General features: G+C 41.4%; 2 protein-coding genes across 5 annotated transcripts in view; one reads left to right on the top strand and one right to left on the bottom strand.

Annotated features, from left to right (window-relative positions):
* Positions 1 to 1,738: 1,738 nt before the first annotated feature.
* Positions 1,739 to 10,492, top strand: LOC121402940 (flocculation protein FLO11-like). Its single transcript, XM_041589922.1, has 2 exons — positions 1,739 to 1,844; positions 6,710 to 10,492. Exon 2 carries the CDS (start codon positions 6,715 to 6,717, stop codon positions 8,425 to 8,427), a length of 1,713 nt encoding a protein of 570 aa, XP_041445856.1. The 5' UTR covers positions 1,739 to 1,844; positions 6,710 to 6,714; the 3' UTR covers positions 8,428 to 10,492.
* lsp1.L (lymphocyte specific protein 1 L homeolog) overlaps positions 5,942 to 16,125 on the bottom strand; it is a 51,605-nt gene continuing 41,421 nt past the window's right edge. For 3 of the 4 annotated variants that reach the window (XM_041589084.1, NM_001127789.1, XM_018256356.2), the window contains 5 exon segments: positions 15,096 to 15,230; positions 10,872 to 10,970; positions 10,690 to 10,764; positions 10,209 to 10,293; positions 5,942 to 6,629 (listed from right to left, as the gene is read on the bottom strand). In XM_041589084.1, coding sequence (XP_041445018.1) covers positions 10,213 to 10,293; positions 10,690 to 10,764; positions 10,872 to 10,970; positions 15,096 to 15,230 — 390 coding nt within the window. In that variant the 3' untranslated portion in view covers positions 5,942 to 6,629; positions 10,209 to 10,212. 4 annotated transcript variants of the gene reach the window in all.

A 16,125-nucleotide genomic window follows, 5' to 3' on the forward strand; every position in this document is an offset into this window, starting at 1 on the left:
ACATAGTGGGTGCCCCTAGGCCCGCTGCCGTTCATCGCCCCTGTCCCCTCCCCTTTATACGTGCAGATTTTCATCATTGGGACCAGAGCAATGGGAATTGGCGCATGGAAGATTTAAAGAACTATCATATCTCCTGCACATGCCCAGTGTTTCTGAACCAATATGAATATGGTTGGACAACATGCCGCCCCCTAAAATCTTGCCGCCCTAGGCCCGTGCCTTGGTGACCTTTCCACAAATGCGGGCCTGACCCTAATGTTATTAATAGGGAAAAAATATACAGGAAGGCGGGTATTTTTTTCCAAAAAAGGAGGCAACCCTAGGCACAATATATTAGTGACAGCCATTAGAAACATACTGTAGCATTGGTTTCCCCTGCAGATGTAGCAAATGCCATCTGATGCCCTGCTTTCACTTTACTTTTGGTGCCTGAGGTTCTATGGGCCTCTAATGAATAGAGCTCAGAGTGCTTAGTAAGTGGTGTAAGTATGTTACAATAAAAATAAATATACAAATTGTGCATTAATAAGGATCCTAAATGGGCACTGTAACACCAAGGACCCCAGAAGAGACCATGTTACCCCCAGATAGATGCCCATCTGCAAATTGCTTCTTAGTTTATTAGGCATGTGGAATTCTGGGAGTTGTAGTACACCATCAGCCATAGACAGGGCCACGGATTAGACTTTTTGGGGGGGCCCTATACCTAGTCCTGTTGCTTATGACTATTCTAAAGAACGTGTTTTCAATGTATTTCTATATTACCTGGGACTTTACATATGGAATTGTAAACACTATGTTGAAATATATATATATATATATATATATATAAATCTAATAGAGGTGAGCAAGGAGTTTCATGACCATATTAAGGCATGAGGCTGCAGGGTGAGTGACTTTTAATATCCTTATAATTTATAATAAAAAATGTTTCATAATACAGAAGCCTCAATGAGCGACAGTAATTGATTGCTCCTCTATGGACCCTTTATAAGCATTTCATTTACAGTTTGCTGTGTGTTTTTAGAAATATCAGCTACTGAGTATACAAGGAAAGGATACAGAGAGAGAGAGAGAGAGAGAGAGAGAGAGAGAGAGAGAGAGAGAAAGGACGCAGATATATATATATATATATATATATATATATATATATATATATATATATATATATATATATATATATATATATATACATACAAGGTAAGGATACAGATATATATATACGAGGAAAGGATACAGATATATGAGTCATAGCTGGCCCCATGCCCAGACTGGCAATCTGTAGGTTCTGGCAAATGCCAGAGGGGCTGCTGTATGGTTCCATAGAAAGTTACCATATAGTGGGCTGGTAGGGGGCTGTTTGGGTCTCTGTGTACTTGGAATGACAGGGCCTATTTTGACTCCCAGTCCAGGCCTGGTTGGCCCATAGGCCTTATGGGTAATAATGTCCATAGACATTTAATGCTCAGGAGAGACCCAGCATGCAGGTATCTAAGGCTTAATGTGCTTATCATAGAGTTGCATGGCTTGGCGTACTTCAGATTTAATGAACTAAAGGAGTGTTAGCTTTTTGCACAAGACCATAGGAAGCTTTATATTACTTGTGACCCTTCTTTCCCACCATGCCAAACCCATGATTCAGTCCATCACCAGCAGGGGGGGGCAGAGCCAAACAGAAAGCAATGGGTAGTGCTCCCCCCCCCTCTGACCTTTCCAGAGCCCCCACCCCAGTTCTCAGTTTCACTGCCCCGGGTGTGGGGGTCGTTTTTTTCCCCCCTTGCAGTCACAGATGGATGAAGGGAGCAGGGCATAGAAGCTCTACACACACTGACCTCCCAGTGCAGGTAAAGAGGGAGAAAATTTAAAAATAATGTGGGCAAGGGGGTGCTAAATTAGTATGTCTGCATGTGAAAACATTCTGGGTGCACCGTGGTATGTGTGACACCCACTGAATGACTGCAAAGCACTTACTGTCCCCATTTAACCCCTTCACTGCATAAGAAGCCAACAACACACTGTAAAGCAATTAGCTATAGGTGCTGCTAAATAGCAGGTGCTGGGACGAAGCATCTATCCATTTATTCTAAATTATTTCAACCCGGGGGAATCATTGAAGTCTGCATTTAAGGAGACTGTAGGATCAGCTGTATTGCTGGCAAAGATTGGGCGTAATGAGTGCCGAGCAGTGGGGATTAACCTTCCTAGAAAGAGACAAACTGCTCTATGAATACGACTGGAAGCTCATTATAAACTCCCCAATTAAATATGCACCCTGGGACCCCAAATTGTGATTTCAGCATGTTATGTTTATTGCAAAAACAGCCATTTGAAATCTAATTGAACTCATTTGGAATATATGTAATTCTAGGGGTCGGTAGGTGTCTGCCACTTGTTTCTGTGCAATTTACAGGGCAGGTTATTCAGGAGCAAAACAACAGGTATAGAGCAATGTACTGTAGCTATAGGCACGGCTCTGTATCAGTGAGTGTGGCAGGGGCAGTATTAGTTATAGAGCAATGTACTGTAGCTATAGGCACGGCTCTGTATCAGTGAGTGTGGCAGGGGCAGTATTAGTTATAGAGCAATGTACTGTAGCTATAGGCACGGCTCTGTATCAGTGAGTGTGGCAGGGGCAGTATTAGTTATAGAGCAATGTACTGTAGCTATAGGCACGGCTCTGTATCAGTGAGTGTGGCAGGAATGGAGCAGGGAACTGTGGAATTGCTCTGAAGAATGTTCCCTCATAGCAGTATTCGGTTTACTTGTATAATGTATATAAATCTTTTGACATATAAACAGTTATGACAGTACTAGTAGAATAATTTTCTGCATTTTTTGTGGCAATAATTCATAGGCTGACCCTCTACATTTTTGTGGCAGCTGGTGAGTATTAAGTAGCCGTGGTTACTAAAATAATGATAGGAACAGTATAGTAGCAGTTGATAGAACAATGGTGTGTATGATGAGACAGTGGATAGAATTATAGTGTGTTTCGGTATTGGATAGAATAATGGTGTGTTTGAGGCAATGGATAGAATGATAATGTATTTTTTGGCATTTTAGCAGGGGATAAATGTTATAGCGTGTTTAAGTCAGTAGATAGAATGATAGTGAGTTTTTAGCAGTGGATAGAATTGAAGTGTGTTTTGGCATTGAATAGAATGATGGTTTGTTTGAGGCAGTGGATAGAATGATATTGTGTTTTTTGGAATTTTAAAAGCGTATTAAATTTATAGTGTTTTTAAGTCAGTAGATAGAATGATAGTTTATATATTTAGCAGTGGATAGAATTATAGTGTGTTTTGACAGTAACTAAAATATAGTGTGCATAAGTGGATAGAATGATAGTTTGAGGCAATACATCAGAGCATTTTGGCGTTTGTAGCAGTGAATGGTACAACAATGGTGTCTTTATGAAATTGGATAGAATGATAGAGAGCTTTTGGCAGCAGTTATTCAGTTTACACCTACCATTTCTGTGGCAGTGGATATTTGGATTTGGAGGCAGTGCTTATTAGAATTATAGTTCAAAGCGTTTCAAAGTAACAATTGATAGTATAAATATTTGTGTTTCCAGCAGTATATCATTAAATTATTTTGTTTATGGCAGTGGATAGAATGACAAGAGTGTTAGGGGCACTGGTTAGTAGTTTGTGATGGTAGTAGTTAGTCGTTTTTGTAGTAAAGAAAGTTTTTTAAAAATGATCACTGTTTGCCACATTGTGTCATTGGTCTGTGATGGTAAATGGAATGGAATAAAGGCCAAGTAGTCCACTCTTGGCCCTTAGGGCCTGTATAATCAGAGATGTTGAACTACAGCTCTCAGTAAACATAATAAGCATTCCCCTATGGATGAATAGCAGCTGGAGGAAAGCAGTGGGGATCTCCCTTTGCTGAATTACACCTCGGCTGGTGCTGATATGAAGCTCTCCAATAGCCAATAAGCTTATTCTTCCGATTCCTGGGATTCTTGGCTCTCCGGCATTGGTCCCAAAGCTCTTATTTCAATTAGGGGCCCCCCAGATCATGAGAACTAGCCTCCGGCAACTATTTTGAGGGCTCGGCACATAGCAGAGGGGACTCGGATTACAGCAGGATAAACTTCATGGTCTCTTGGATGTGGACGTGAATAGCAAATTGGCACGGTGTGCTCCATACCCAGCTCAGCATGAAAAACTGCACCTCTGGGCCAGATCATCAGGGCATCAGAGACACAATTAGGTCCAGATTAAAAAAAGCTGGGACCCCATAGAGCAGCCTAGTCTACAGTGAGTGTGTGTCATCCATAGAGCAGGGATAGAGTTACATATTCAGTGGTAAATGGATTGTACAGATCTGCTCTGCTTTTCTCTTACCTAAAATAACATTCTTTTTTAGATAGCACACCCCCTAAAAGGGGTGGTTCACCTTCAAGTTAACTTTTAGGATGTTATAGAATGCCCAATTCTAAGCAACTTTTCAATTGGCCTTCATTATTTGTTTTTTTTTTTTGTTTTTTGAATTATTTGCCTTCTTCGCTGACCCCATCCAACACCTTTATTGTTATTGCTACTTTTTATCACTCGTCTTTCTATCCAGGCCTCTCCTGTTCATATTCCAGCTTATATTCAAATCGATGCATGGTTGCTAGTGTAATTTGGACCCTAGCAACCAGACTGCAGAAACTGAAAACTGGAGACCTGCTGAATAAAAAGCAAAATAATTGCGGTTTTTGAGTTATTTAGCTTTTTATTCAGCAGCTCTCCAGTTTGCAGTGTCAGCAATCTGGTTGCTAGGGTCCAAATTAACATAGCAACCATGCATTGAATGAGAATATGGAATATTAATAGGGGCGGGTCGGAACAGAAAGATGAGTAATAAAAAGTAGCAATAAAAATAAATGTGTAGCTTTAGAGAGGATTTGTTTTTAGAGGGTGTCAGTGACCCCCTTTTGAAAGCTAGAAAGAGTCAGGAGAAAAGGGCAAATATTTCATAAACTATAAAAAATAAATAATGAAGACCAATTGAAAAGTTAGAATTGGCCATTCTATAACATATTAAAAGTTAACCTGAAGGTGAACAACCCCTTTAAGGGGGTCATTTACTAGGAATCCAGACACAAGTTCTAGAGAACTAAGGAGCCCTCAGCTGTCATCCAAGAGTCTGGGATCTGTCTAAGTTCTGCATCTAGTGCTGGATTAGACCGATGCTCAAGTTATGGAATGGGTGCAGCCCTAATGATTATAGTACTGTATTCGTGGTGCAGATGTATGTATACATATACATATGTCCATCCGTGACAGAGTAAAGTGCAAGTTTGCAAAAAAAAAAAAAGGTGGTTGCACTTTACATTTGCACCCTTGCCCAAATGATCATGTGGTCTGTCTTGAATATGTAAAGCGTGAAGAGGAAAAGAATCACTGGCACAGCATGGGTTATTTCTAGCAGGGAGAACCCTTGCTCATTTATTGCGGATGCAATGTTTCGGGGCTTAACCCCTCAAGCATCATGCATCATGGTTGACAAAGGGGTTACGCCCCGAAAAGTTGCATCCGCAATAAATGAGCAAGGGTTCTCCCTGCTAGAAATAACCCATGCTTTGCCAGTGATTCTTTTCCTCTTCAAGCTGAACTTGAGGTCGCCGACGCCTCTTTCATTGAGCACATGGGACTCAGATTAGGAAGGCCAGGGTGTGCGAGGGTAATCTCTTCTCTATTCCTTGAATATGTAAAGCGCCAGGCCAGGTCAGAGAGGGGAAACATCAGCAGCCACTTGGTATAGGGACATAATAGCAAGAGAGGTCATACACACATAGAATTGTTGCACCTGGACAGGCTGTACCCCAAGTAACCCCATAATGCTATGCATGCAGCTATCTCACAATCGGTTAAAGGCCCCTCAGATAAAAAATCTCGGACATGCCTATAGCCAACTTCATTACAGAAATAAGGACTAATAATAATATTGTGACAGATATTTATTTATAAAGCATAAAAAAGACAGTAAAAAAAGTAAGACTTGGCGTAACAGAGGGAGCGGCCATGCTTCACAGGAAGTGACATCAATGTACATCTGGAATGCATTAAAGACAGAATGCGAGGTTAATCAGTATCACAGTTCTAAGTAGCCAGGGGCACATATATCAAAGCAGCATGGATACATTCAGAGCTAAATAAGCTTGCAACCCTGATATTCATGCCCCAGGTTTGTGCTGAATGGAATGGAAGAGCAGTTAGACAACACATAGATCAGGAATAGGAGCCCAAAAACAAGTTAGGCCTTATTAATAGGTAAACGGGGGTTGTCTCCTATGCAGGCAGCCATTTTGGATTCACAGCTGCTCGTGAGAGGTCAGAGAGACAGCCAGTAAGCTTTGTTTCCCTCAAGAGCTTTAAAATGTACAATAAGCACTGTCTCATTATAGGTCCTCAATGAAAAGACTTCAATAAGAGAGGCAGTAGAAGCTAAATATTATTAGATAAGGCAAGTTATTTTTGAGGCTGACATTCCCTTTAAGGCAAAATGGTTTCAGCATCCATATTATGGCAGCAGGTGGTCCTGTCCCATGATTCTCTGGTGTGTTTGTTAATGTTTCCCAATAGGTTCCTCCACTAGGGCAAGCCTGGATCCCTTTAATGTGCTTCAGTGCCCTAAATGACAAAAAATAAGATTACTGTCATTGGAAATAGTCATGTCCTATATGTAATGCCTACACTCTGTCTCCCCTTAGGCACCATGTTACTCACAGTGACACCTCTAGAAGATCCTGGGCCACCCTCTCCAGCTCCACCTCCTACTGCACCAAAGCCCTCCAAAGACAATGCCCGCCTCCAGCGCCTTTTACGAAAAGCTGCAAAGAGGAGTGGCCTGCAGCAACCACCCTCACAACCTCCTAAGTCCTTCCGCTCCACCCTCTCCCCTGTCAATGAAGGGGATCTGGAGAGCCCTGAACCTGTATCACGATATAATTATGTTCCTCCTCCTCTTAATCTGCCTCCTCGCTTCCAGATTCATCCGATGACCCACCGTGTGCCATCACCTTACCCAAAGCAACACAGCTTCAACTTCACCATCACTGAGCAGCAGAGTTTGAGCCAGTATCTGACTTCTCCATCACATCTTGAAACACCCTCACCCCGCCCTCCAGGATCCAGTACCCCTAATACACCTATTCCGTTCCCAGAGGAGGCCTGCACCCCTGTTTCATATACTCCATTTCCTATAACGTCCAGCACCCCTCAAGTGCAATTAAAAGAGTCCTGTTACCATGAAAGTTGTTTGCAGTTCACTCCAAGAATTACTAAATCCAAATCTCCCTGCCTTCCCCAATCACCAGTAACTCCCATCCCCAAGCCTGAGAATTTGGTCACAATGACACTCATCCTGCCGGTGACAAAGCAAAAAAGGCCAGGACCTATCGCGTCCAAATCCACAGAAGAACTAAACCAAGTGCAGAGTATCAGAGGGGCCACAAATACAGAAAGTGATAAATGCATCTCAGGAAACAAAGTAGCAGCCATTGATGGTTGTCATCCGAAAGAAACATTAGGAGAACCCCTCTTAAATAAGGAAGATGCCTCGGATAAACCAGGTAGTTTTTCTCCAACCTCAAAGACAGTGCTACAGTTAGAACTGCCTTCCATTGAAGTAACCACTGAGAACAATGAGTCCATTTCTCTGAGCATAGCGGGGAAGGAGACTTCAAGCCTCACTTCATCTTCTGGACTCACAGGTGCCCTTCCTTCACAGTGTGATGTAGATGCTCCTAGAGACTCCTCTTCAGCCATGGAAGCTACATCCAGCCGTACTACTTCTCAAGTAACAGTTTCTCTGAAAACTTGCCAAAGTGCTCTAGCAAGTTCAGCTTCAGAGCCTCCATCACTCCTAAAAAAGGAAGCTGGGTCTGAGGAAATGACCCTCTTGAAAAACCCAGATAGACCAAAGGCACCAAGAAAAAAGCCTGGAGGAGGATGGGCAAGGCTAGTAAAACACTTAATTGTGGAACCTGAGGAACCTAAATTCCCTGAACAACAGGCAGAAGTGACAAATGAGAAACAGAGTGGGGATACCGGATCATCCACAGAGGTAGCTCCACAGAGCCGGAGCTCCCGTGCCAACAAGATGTGGGATGCCCTTTTATATCACATGGCCACTTCCACCAAAGGGCAGGAGAAGCCAGGAACTGAGATTGCACCCCAGTTACCATTTTTGCGCTCGCGTCTGCCTCTCCTTTTGCATCGGCCAAGATTCGATGCCCGCAAGTTAAAGGAGGCAGCCTCCCGGCCTTTACGAAGGGTAACAGCTTTCTTTTGCAAGAGAATCGGAGAAAACAAACAGCCTGAAGCCACCGCCTTCAACAGAACAGCGTCAGGGTGGAGCTTACACAGGGAAGCTACAGATAAAACAGAAGGGGAGGAAGGTGAGAAGGAAGAAAATGTCCAGGCATGAGAGACTAATAAGGCCATTTATTCCGTTATAAATTCTGCCCAAAATATGTAACCATTTTAGTCTTATTGTACCCTAATCTTCATATCCACACACTCATATCCAGATAAATATAACATAAACAATATATTTCCATGCTATAGGTTAATGAGAGACATTAGCCTTTCACTAGTGGTTTAACTACCATAGGGGCAAAGAGTGCGCCCAGGCCCGTTGCGCTATAGTTATGCTGCTGCCCTTCACATTCTGCATTGACTATAGAATTGCACATCCCCTTTATCAACTGTCGAGGAAATTACCAGAAATTATTGGACCCTGATGCAAAATTTGTTTGGTTTCCTTGTTCATGAACCTCCAAAACATCAGTCAGCTCGTTTGTTTATCTCACCCCCTTTCTCCACCAATATCCAACTTCATTCTAATGTACAAATCATATATCTCAGAGGCCCAAATATTACTGAACCAACCACAAAGTCACAGGAAACCATACATCTTGAAATGGACATGACAATGTTTGTATCAGATCTAGTTACCCATAGCAATCACCTGGGTGCTTGTTTTTAAATAGGTGACCAGTAAATGCTACCTGCTACTTTATTTTCCACTCTGTAGACCATAGAGTCCTGGTACTGTTAGTTGGGTTCCAATACCTAACAATATTACTGCATGGCTCTGAATTTGCCTAGCCCTTCTAAAACAATATGGAAGCCCCAGAAGAGAATGACACGAGATGATGTTTCAGGTGGAAGACTGCTCTCCAAATTTAATACCCCTCTAAAGCAGGGCCAACCTGTGGCCGGCAGTGTCAGACTGTTTTGCCAGGGGCCCACCCAGGAGACCTTAAACCTTAGGTCCACTTTCCAAACTATGTTCATCCTTTCTTCACTCATCTTTCTTTTTCCTTGAACTCATTTGTCCTTCCCAGCTTTCTGTTTCCCCAGTTTCTCCAGTTCTCTTGGGCAACGGCAGTGGTAAAGACAAACAAGAGGTCTCATTCTTACCTTGGCCCACTAGGAGTTTTCCTGGTACCCTGGTGGGCCAGTCAAACACTGCTTGACCCATATTGAAGAAACTAGACGTGAGAAAGCTATTGGGCCACAGGTTGGACATTGCTTCTGGTAAATTGGTGGTGGTCTACCCCTTTTCAGCGGATGTTGATAGTTGTAGTTTAACAACAGCTAGAACTCCTCCACTCCATAGGTCTATTGTGATGTCAGTTTTTTAATCTCATTTCATCACATTTCCATTTCATAACAACATGCGGTTTTTTAACACATATTTATGTATTGTTCTATAATTCAAAACTGTTTTGGCTTTGCATAAACATACCTGCTCCTAAAATGCTGTGCCTGCTTTTCCCTATTTAACCTCAAGCTGTAACCATGTTGTACCTAATAGCATAAAGTATTGATAGATATCCATTGATGGTGAATTTAATATTATCTGCTTTCTGCGCTATGTCTAGAATTATTTGTCAGGGAAACATGCCTGGACTGTTGTTTGTTGGCAGGAAGGAAGAAGGTACAATTCCCATGATTACCAGGAAATAAATTTTCCATGGTTATACTGTTTCCTAAGCTTACATCATTCTGCTCAGCATCAACCAAAGTTTCCAGCAGAAATGAAACCCATCCATTCTGATAAGTGTCCCTTAAATAGGCAGGACAGATGCTGACAAACAGATTAGGAACAGAAAGTGAAAGTGATGGAGAGTCGGGATGAACTGAGATGAGGCAGTAGATAAAAGGGCAGGAGAAGGGACTGATGAAGGGATCCCCACTTACCTTCTCAAGGATCTTCCATGTAAACCTTCTCGTATTTCCCATGTCCAGTTGGAACAAACTTGTATTTCTTACTAGCGCTCAGACTCTAGGGGTCGACAGATAGAGAAGAAAGTCAGATTCAGGGTGCGACTGGGATGTGTTACTGAAGTAAATGCACTTAATGAGGACTTGAGCCTTGCTGTGGTGTCCAGCTACATGTCTTCCCAACCTGGCCCGAGCCATGTACCGTGAGATTGAAAGAGTGTTTATAATAAAGTGCTAGCACGACTCATGGATTAAATGTACATATGTCTGCGTGTGTGTTTTTTTTTCCTATGAAGACTAAGTTTAGGGTAATGCACAAGGTTGGAACTAAGAGGTAGCCATGGGCACCAATAATACTAAGCCCTGTATTTACAGCCTGTCTATGGTAAGCAACAGCATTAAGCACAGAGCTTAACAAAACTTTGTTTTCCCAATCTGGTTAGTGTGAAATATTCACCTTCCCACTTTGCTCCGATGTGGTACTCTGCTCCCATAGATTTTTCTTACTCAGAACATCCCCAGGTCTCACCTCCTGTGGAGAGAGAAGAGCAAGCAGCTGAGGCTTGTGTCCTTACTCACACAGACACACACTTACACACACAGACACACTTGCACAAACACACACAGAAGGTACCTTACCGTTGGCTTACAAGGTGACTGAGCCATGTCTGCTTCTGATTTCCCTTTGCCCCACTGACTAATCATTTCTGACACACCAATGGCGATTCCTTCTGTATCCTGTATTATTAATAATACTGATATCAGTCCACTGTGTACATGATTTATTAATCAATTTTCTCTGGGTATAACCAGGGCTGTATTTACCATATAATCACTCAAGGGCCTTTGCCTTGGGCAGCAGCTTTAAGGGGGTTATATTGTAAATATATTTTTTTTGGCGAAGACAAAACTTTTCTGTCCTTTGCCACCAGATACATTGACATGAAATCCAGAGGCAGAGGTGGGGAAGTAGGGGGGTGCATGATTGGGGCAGGTGACGTCACAAGTGTGCGTTGTACATTGTGACGTCACTTCTGCGTATGTCATTTACGCAAGCACCAATAGGCGTATAGAGGTCTAGGGCCTACAAGCATAGTCATTGTCAGAAATAAGCAATCTATAAGCATGTATGGGGCCCACAGATAGGCCTGCCTGTATGATGTCTGGCCAAAAATTGCCCAGATATCTATCAGATTTTTCTGCTTGATGCAGACCTGATCCACCGGGGCTGTAGACCCCTCCATATGATCTGATGGTTGGCCCAGGGATCAGCCCAATTTGGCCCAGTGTGTGGGTGTCCAAATTGGGCCTAGATCTTTGCAGTGTAACAGCTTATCATGTGTATTAACTTGCACTTTTGTTGTCACTCCAGAACCCACTCAGTCATATACTTTCATTTTTTAAATTGCTAAATTTTAAATTGGTTGCTTTGGTAACTGCACCAGTGCAATTTAGCACCTATATCATACCTCCCAACATTATGCAATTAGAAAGAGGGACAAAAAGATTTTTCACACAGTGGGCATTGAAATGTTTGACCACACCCCCTAATTACCATGTCCATTTTACAAAATTTGGCAGGCTATGAAACACATTTCTGTGGCTTTTTATGAGTTATTACAGTTTTGCTAATCAAGGTGAATTGCCCTTTAAACTGTGAGTCTAAGTTCTCCCAAGAGACCTGCTTATCTCAGATTGTTACAAAAGTAACTATTCTGTGCTCTCTGCCAAAAGCCAATTAAGTTAGAAACTGTATCTTTTTCTGGCTGTTCAGTGCAGGAGATCAAAGAAAAAGTCAGGACATTTCAGTTAAAAACCCAGGACTGCGGGTTGAGATGTCAAAATTGGGACTGTCCCGCTCAAAACAGGACAGTTGGGAGGTATGCTATATTAGTAAATTACCACCAACCCACCTACACCACCATCTATAATAAATTAATTTGTAATTGGTTTTAATTTTTTATTTGCAGTTTTTCAGTTATTTAGCTTTTTATTCATCAGCTCTCCAGTTTGCAATTTCAGCAATCTGGTTGCTAGGGCCCAAATTACCCTAGCAACCATGCATTAGTTTGAATAAGTGACTGGAATATGAATAGGAGAGGCCTGAATAGAAATATGAGTAATAAAAAGTAACTATAACAAATGTGTAGCCGTACAAAGCATTTGTTTTTTAAGATGGGGTCAGTGACCTAATTTGAAAGTTGGGAAAAGTCAGAAGAAAAAGGAAAATAATTAAAAAAACTATAAAAAAAAAAAAAAACATATAATGAAGACTAATTGAAAAGTTGCTTAGAATTGGCCATTCTATAGCATGCTAAAAGTTAACTCAAAGGTGAACCACCCCTTTAAAATTGTTGTTACAACATGGAAAGTTTCAATATTTTTGGGCAAGAGACCAAAGAGGCGTAAATGACCCATTGCACTCATGAGATTTTAATGCGGCATGCACATTGTGTTTAATGAGGTACCATGTGCAGAGCTGTGGGTGCAAGGCAGCCCTGTAGCCAATGAATAGTGATGGGCAAATTTCTCCTATTTCGATTCGCAGAAAATTTAGTGAATTTCCTGCGCAATTGCCAAACGGCGAAATAATTCTAAAATTGACGCCCACGGCAATTTGGATGCCAGCGTTAAAGTCAATAGACATCTGAATAGTGTTGACATGTGACGGTTTTGACGCAATCAACTTTTCGAATGTGCGTCCATAATTTTTTTACGCCGGTGGATTTTTGCGGGAGTTTCGTGATTTATTCGTCGGCGCTGATACACGGAAATTCGCCACAAATCTACGCCAGCCGAATTTATTCGCCCATCACTACCAATGAATAATGTCATTATTCTAAAACCTTTGGGTAACATTTAACATTTAAGCTAACATCATTGTTCTTCTCCTAGATACTGTAGGACTATGGGGTGCCGTTTTTCCCAAATACATTCTGTATACAAAACTATCTCTAATACACAGAATTAATGTGTCTCATGGTATATAAGTATTTGTGACCATACACAGATGAAAAAATATACAAAAGACAAAATCTGATTAGTGCACAAAAGGATGTCATTTTATCACAAACTCCATTCTGTACAGTTTAACAAGCAATCTGTCTCACAAATGTATAACCTCCATGTAATGGTCACACTTATGTGCAAAGTTACTTACAGAATGAATTTTGTAAAAAAAACTTGGACATAATATATAATAGTGTAACTAACTAGTGCATGCCAAGCTAGATTTGAATGACAAAATAGATATTTGTGACAGAAAGCAAGATTTTATAGTACGGGATTCATTCTTTCCACAAAATGAAAGTTTTGTTTCACAAAACAGATAAAATATCCATTCTGTGAAGCAACACTGTCAGTCACATTCCTGAACCAATAAGAACAAAGCTTATTGCCATATAACAAACAAGATGAGAAGTTGCCGGCTCTGCTCCACATGGCTGCATGTTAAACACTACAGGTTCCTAATTGGAAGTTCTTTACAAATGGCTGAGAAATATAATGCTGCACTGATAATGATTGTAGAGAAAGAAAAGTATGCAAAACATAAATATGATCATTTCAGGTGATATGGCTATTCTTATTGTAGTAACCTGCTTGTGTGGCCATTTTGGTTAAGGGCATTCCTGCTGTTTTGCCATTGTCTTATGATTTATTCCTGTTCCTGTTTCCCTCTTCCTGTCTAAGCTGAGAGCAATAATGGGGCAGACCACACCTACCTGCCATGTTGTAATAAATGTACCAGAAGTTCCTGTGCTGTTTTTCCTGCACTAACACAGCAGAATCATTTAATCCATTTCCAGCCAGTTTATCACATTTATTATCTTGCAGCCTAACCCATCACAGGCCTAATATCCCTTCAATAACATCTGACAGACTCTGAGAATCAGTAATAAGCTTTTTTTATATGATTGTTAGACTCCAATGTCTCTTTCTAGCTGTAATCTTGCACTCTCTTTAAAATGTGCTTAGCTATAGTTCAACTACTACATAAAAAGGGTTTAGCCAGAAACGTGGGACTGCCACCTGTCTGGATTTCACCCGGACATCCCGGTTTTTGGAAGGGCTATTCTTATTGTAGTAACCTGCTTGTGTGGCCATTTTGGTTAAGAGCATTCCTAGATTTAGCCAGAAACGTGGGACTGCCACCTGTCCGGATTTCACCCAAATTAGGAAATTCAAACAGGTCACTGAAGTAAATATTATTTTCCTTAGTGTGAGTTCAGATTTTTGCAACAAGACTGTGCTGCTGAACTCCATCCGCCAGTGGGTCACTCAGCTGCTTTACTGAGCCACTTATACCAGATTAATCCATATGGGAAACGTTCACACATGAGTAGTGTCTGCTCATTCACAAAGTGTTACACTGCTTTTGACAAAGCTTCCATAGTGATGAAATTGAAGTTATGAAGTAGTTAAACTACAGCTAACTATGTGACTAAAAAACAGCTTATAAGGCCCACACATCATACTATACAGACTGTGTGTGAGTCCCCATTGTCTGGAGTGGCTGCGTAAAGGTGGACATACACGGGCCAATAAAAGCTGCCAAACGACCAAGTGGTCCCTAGGGCCAACGATTGAATCAGACGAACATCACCCAGTGGCCATACTGGGGCAAGATAAGCAGTTTCTTGGTTTACATAACTTCCATGTCATCACTATAGCAGCTTTGTAAAAGCAGTGTAACCGTTTGTGAGTGAGCAGAGACTACCCATGGGTGAAGTTTTGTGTATTTTTTTTTATCTGTGTATGGTCACAAATACTTATATACCATGACAGACATTAATTCTGTGTATTAGGGATAGTTTTGTATACGGAATGTATTTGGGACAGTCGGCACCCCATGTAGGACTGTACCTTGCAGGGCGATGCTTTGGCTGCTGTGGTCACATCTCCAGCTTCCCAGCGATTCTTCTTGACTGAAACTGCATCTACGGGGGTCAAAAGTTCTAAAGATGGTGTCCGAGTCAATTTGGGCTGCTTACTGGAGGTCTGTGAAAGAGGGTAACAATAAGTGTCTTGGCTGGCTATAGGGAAAAAGAGAGCCTTAAGAAATTGCCAAGTGTACAAGCATAAAATTGGCAGCTGGAAATGAAACAAATGACTCGCTTGATTGGGGGAGAATTACTCAGCTCTCTGTCTCTGTTGCCAAGCACTTTGGGAGTGATATAATTGGCGAGGGAGATGGTTCGACCCTCTTCGCAAAATACATGATCAAAGCTGGACAGCACATTAAAGGAAAACTATACCCCCAAAATGAATACTTAAGCAACAGATTATATATCAAATTAAGTGGCATATTAAAGAATCTTACCAAACTGGAATATATATTAAAATAAATATTGCCCACCATCTCTTGATGGTTTGTGTGCTGCCTCAGAGATCACCTGACCAGAAATACTGCAGCTCTAACTGTAACAGGAAGAAGTGTGGATGCAAAAGACACAACTCTGTCTGTTAATTGGCTCATGTGACCTAACATGTATGGTTTGATTTGGTTTGTTTGTGTGCACCGTGAATCGTAAGATCCCCGGGGGGGGCCCTTATTTTTTGAAATGGCAGTTTTCTATTTATGATTACCCAATGGCACATGCTACTAACAAAGTTTATTATCTACTAATCTGCCCAAAGTTGCTCTAATTTTTCTAACTTGGAGACTGATTTCAACTCATTGTTCATTGGCTGCAACTGGCAACTGCACTGGGTCAATTTAGCACTTAAATTAGTGCCCCCTTGTTTCTTAAAGGGATTCTGTCATGATTTTTATGGTGTCGTTTTTATTTCTAAATTACACAGTTTACATGGCAAATAATTCACTCTGCCATATAAAATTTCATTGCCAACCCAACAATTGTATTTTTTTAGTTGTAAGTTGGAAAACACATGT

This window comes from Xenopus laevis, chromosome 4L (assembly GCF_017654675.1).
Source record: "Xenopus laevis strain J_2021 chromosome 4L, Xenopus_laevis_v10.1, whole genome shotgun sequence".
NCBI classification, from domain to species: Eukaryota; Metazoa; Chordata; class Amphibia; order Anura; family Pipidae; genus Xenopus; species Xenopus laevis.

What these genes read in the sequence shown, in the direction of transcription:
- LOC121402940 (XM_041589922.1), top strand. Translation starts at nt 6,715, where the DNA reads ATGTTACTCACAGTGACACCTCTAGAAGATCCTGGGCCACCCTCTCCA.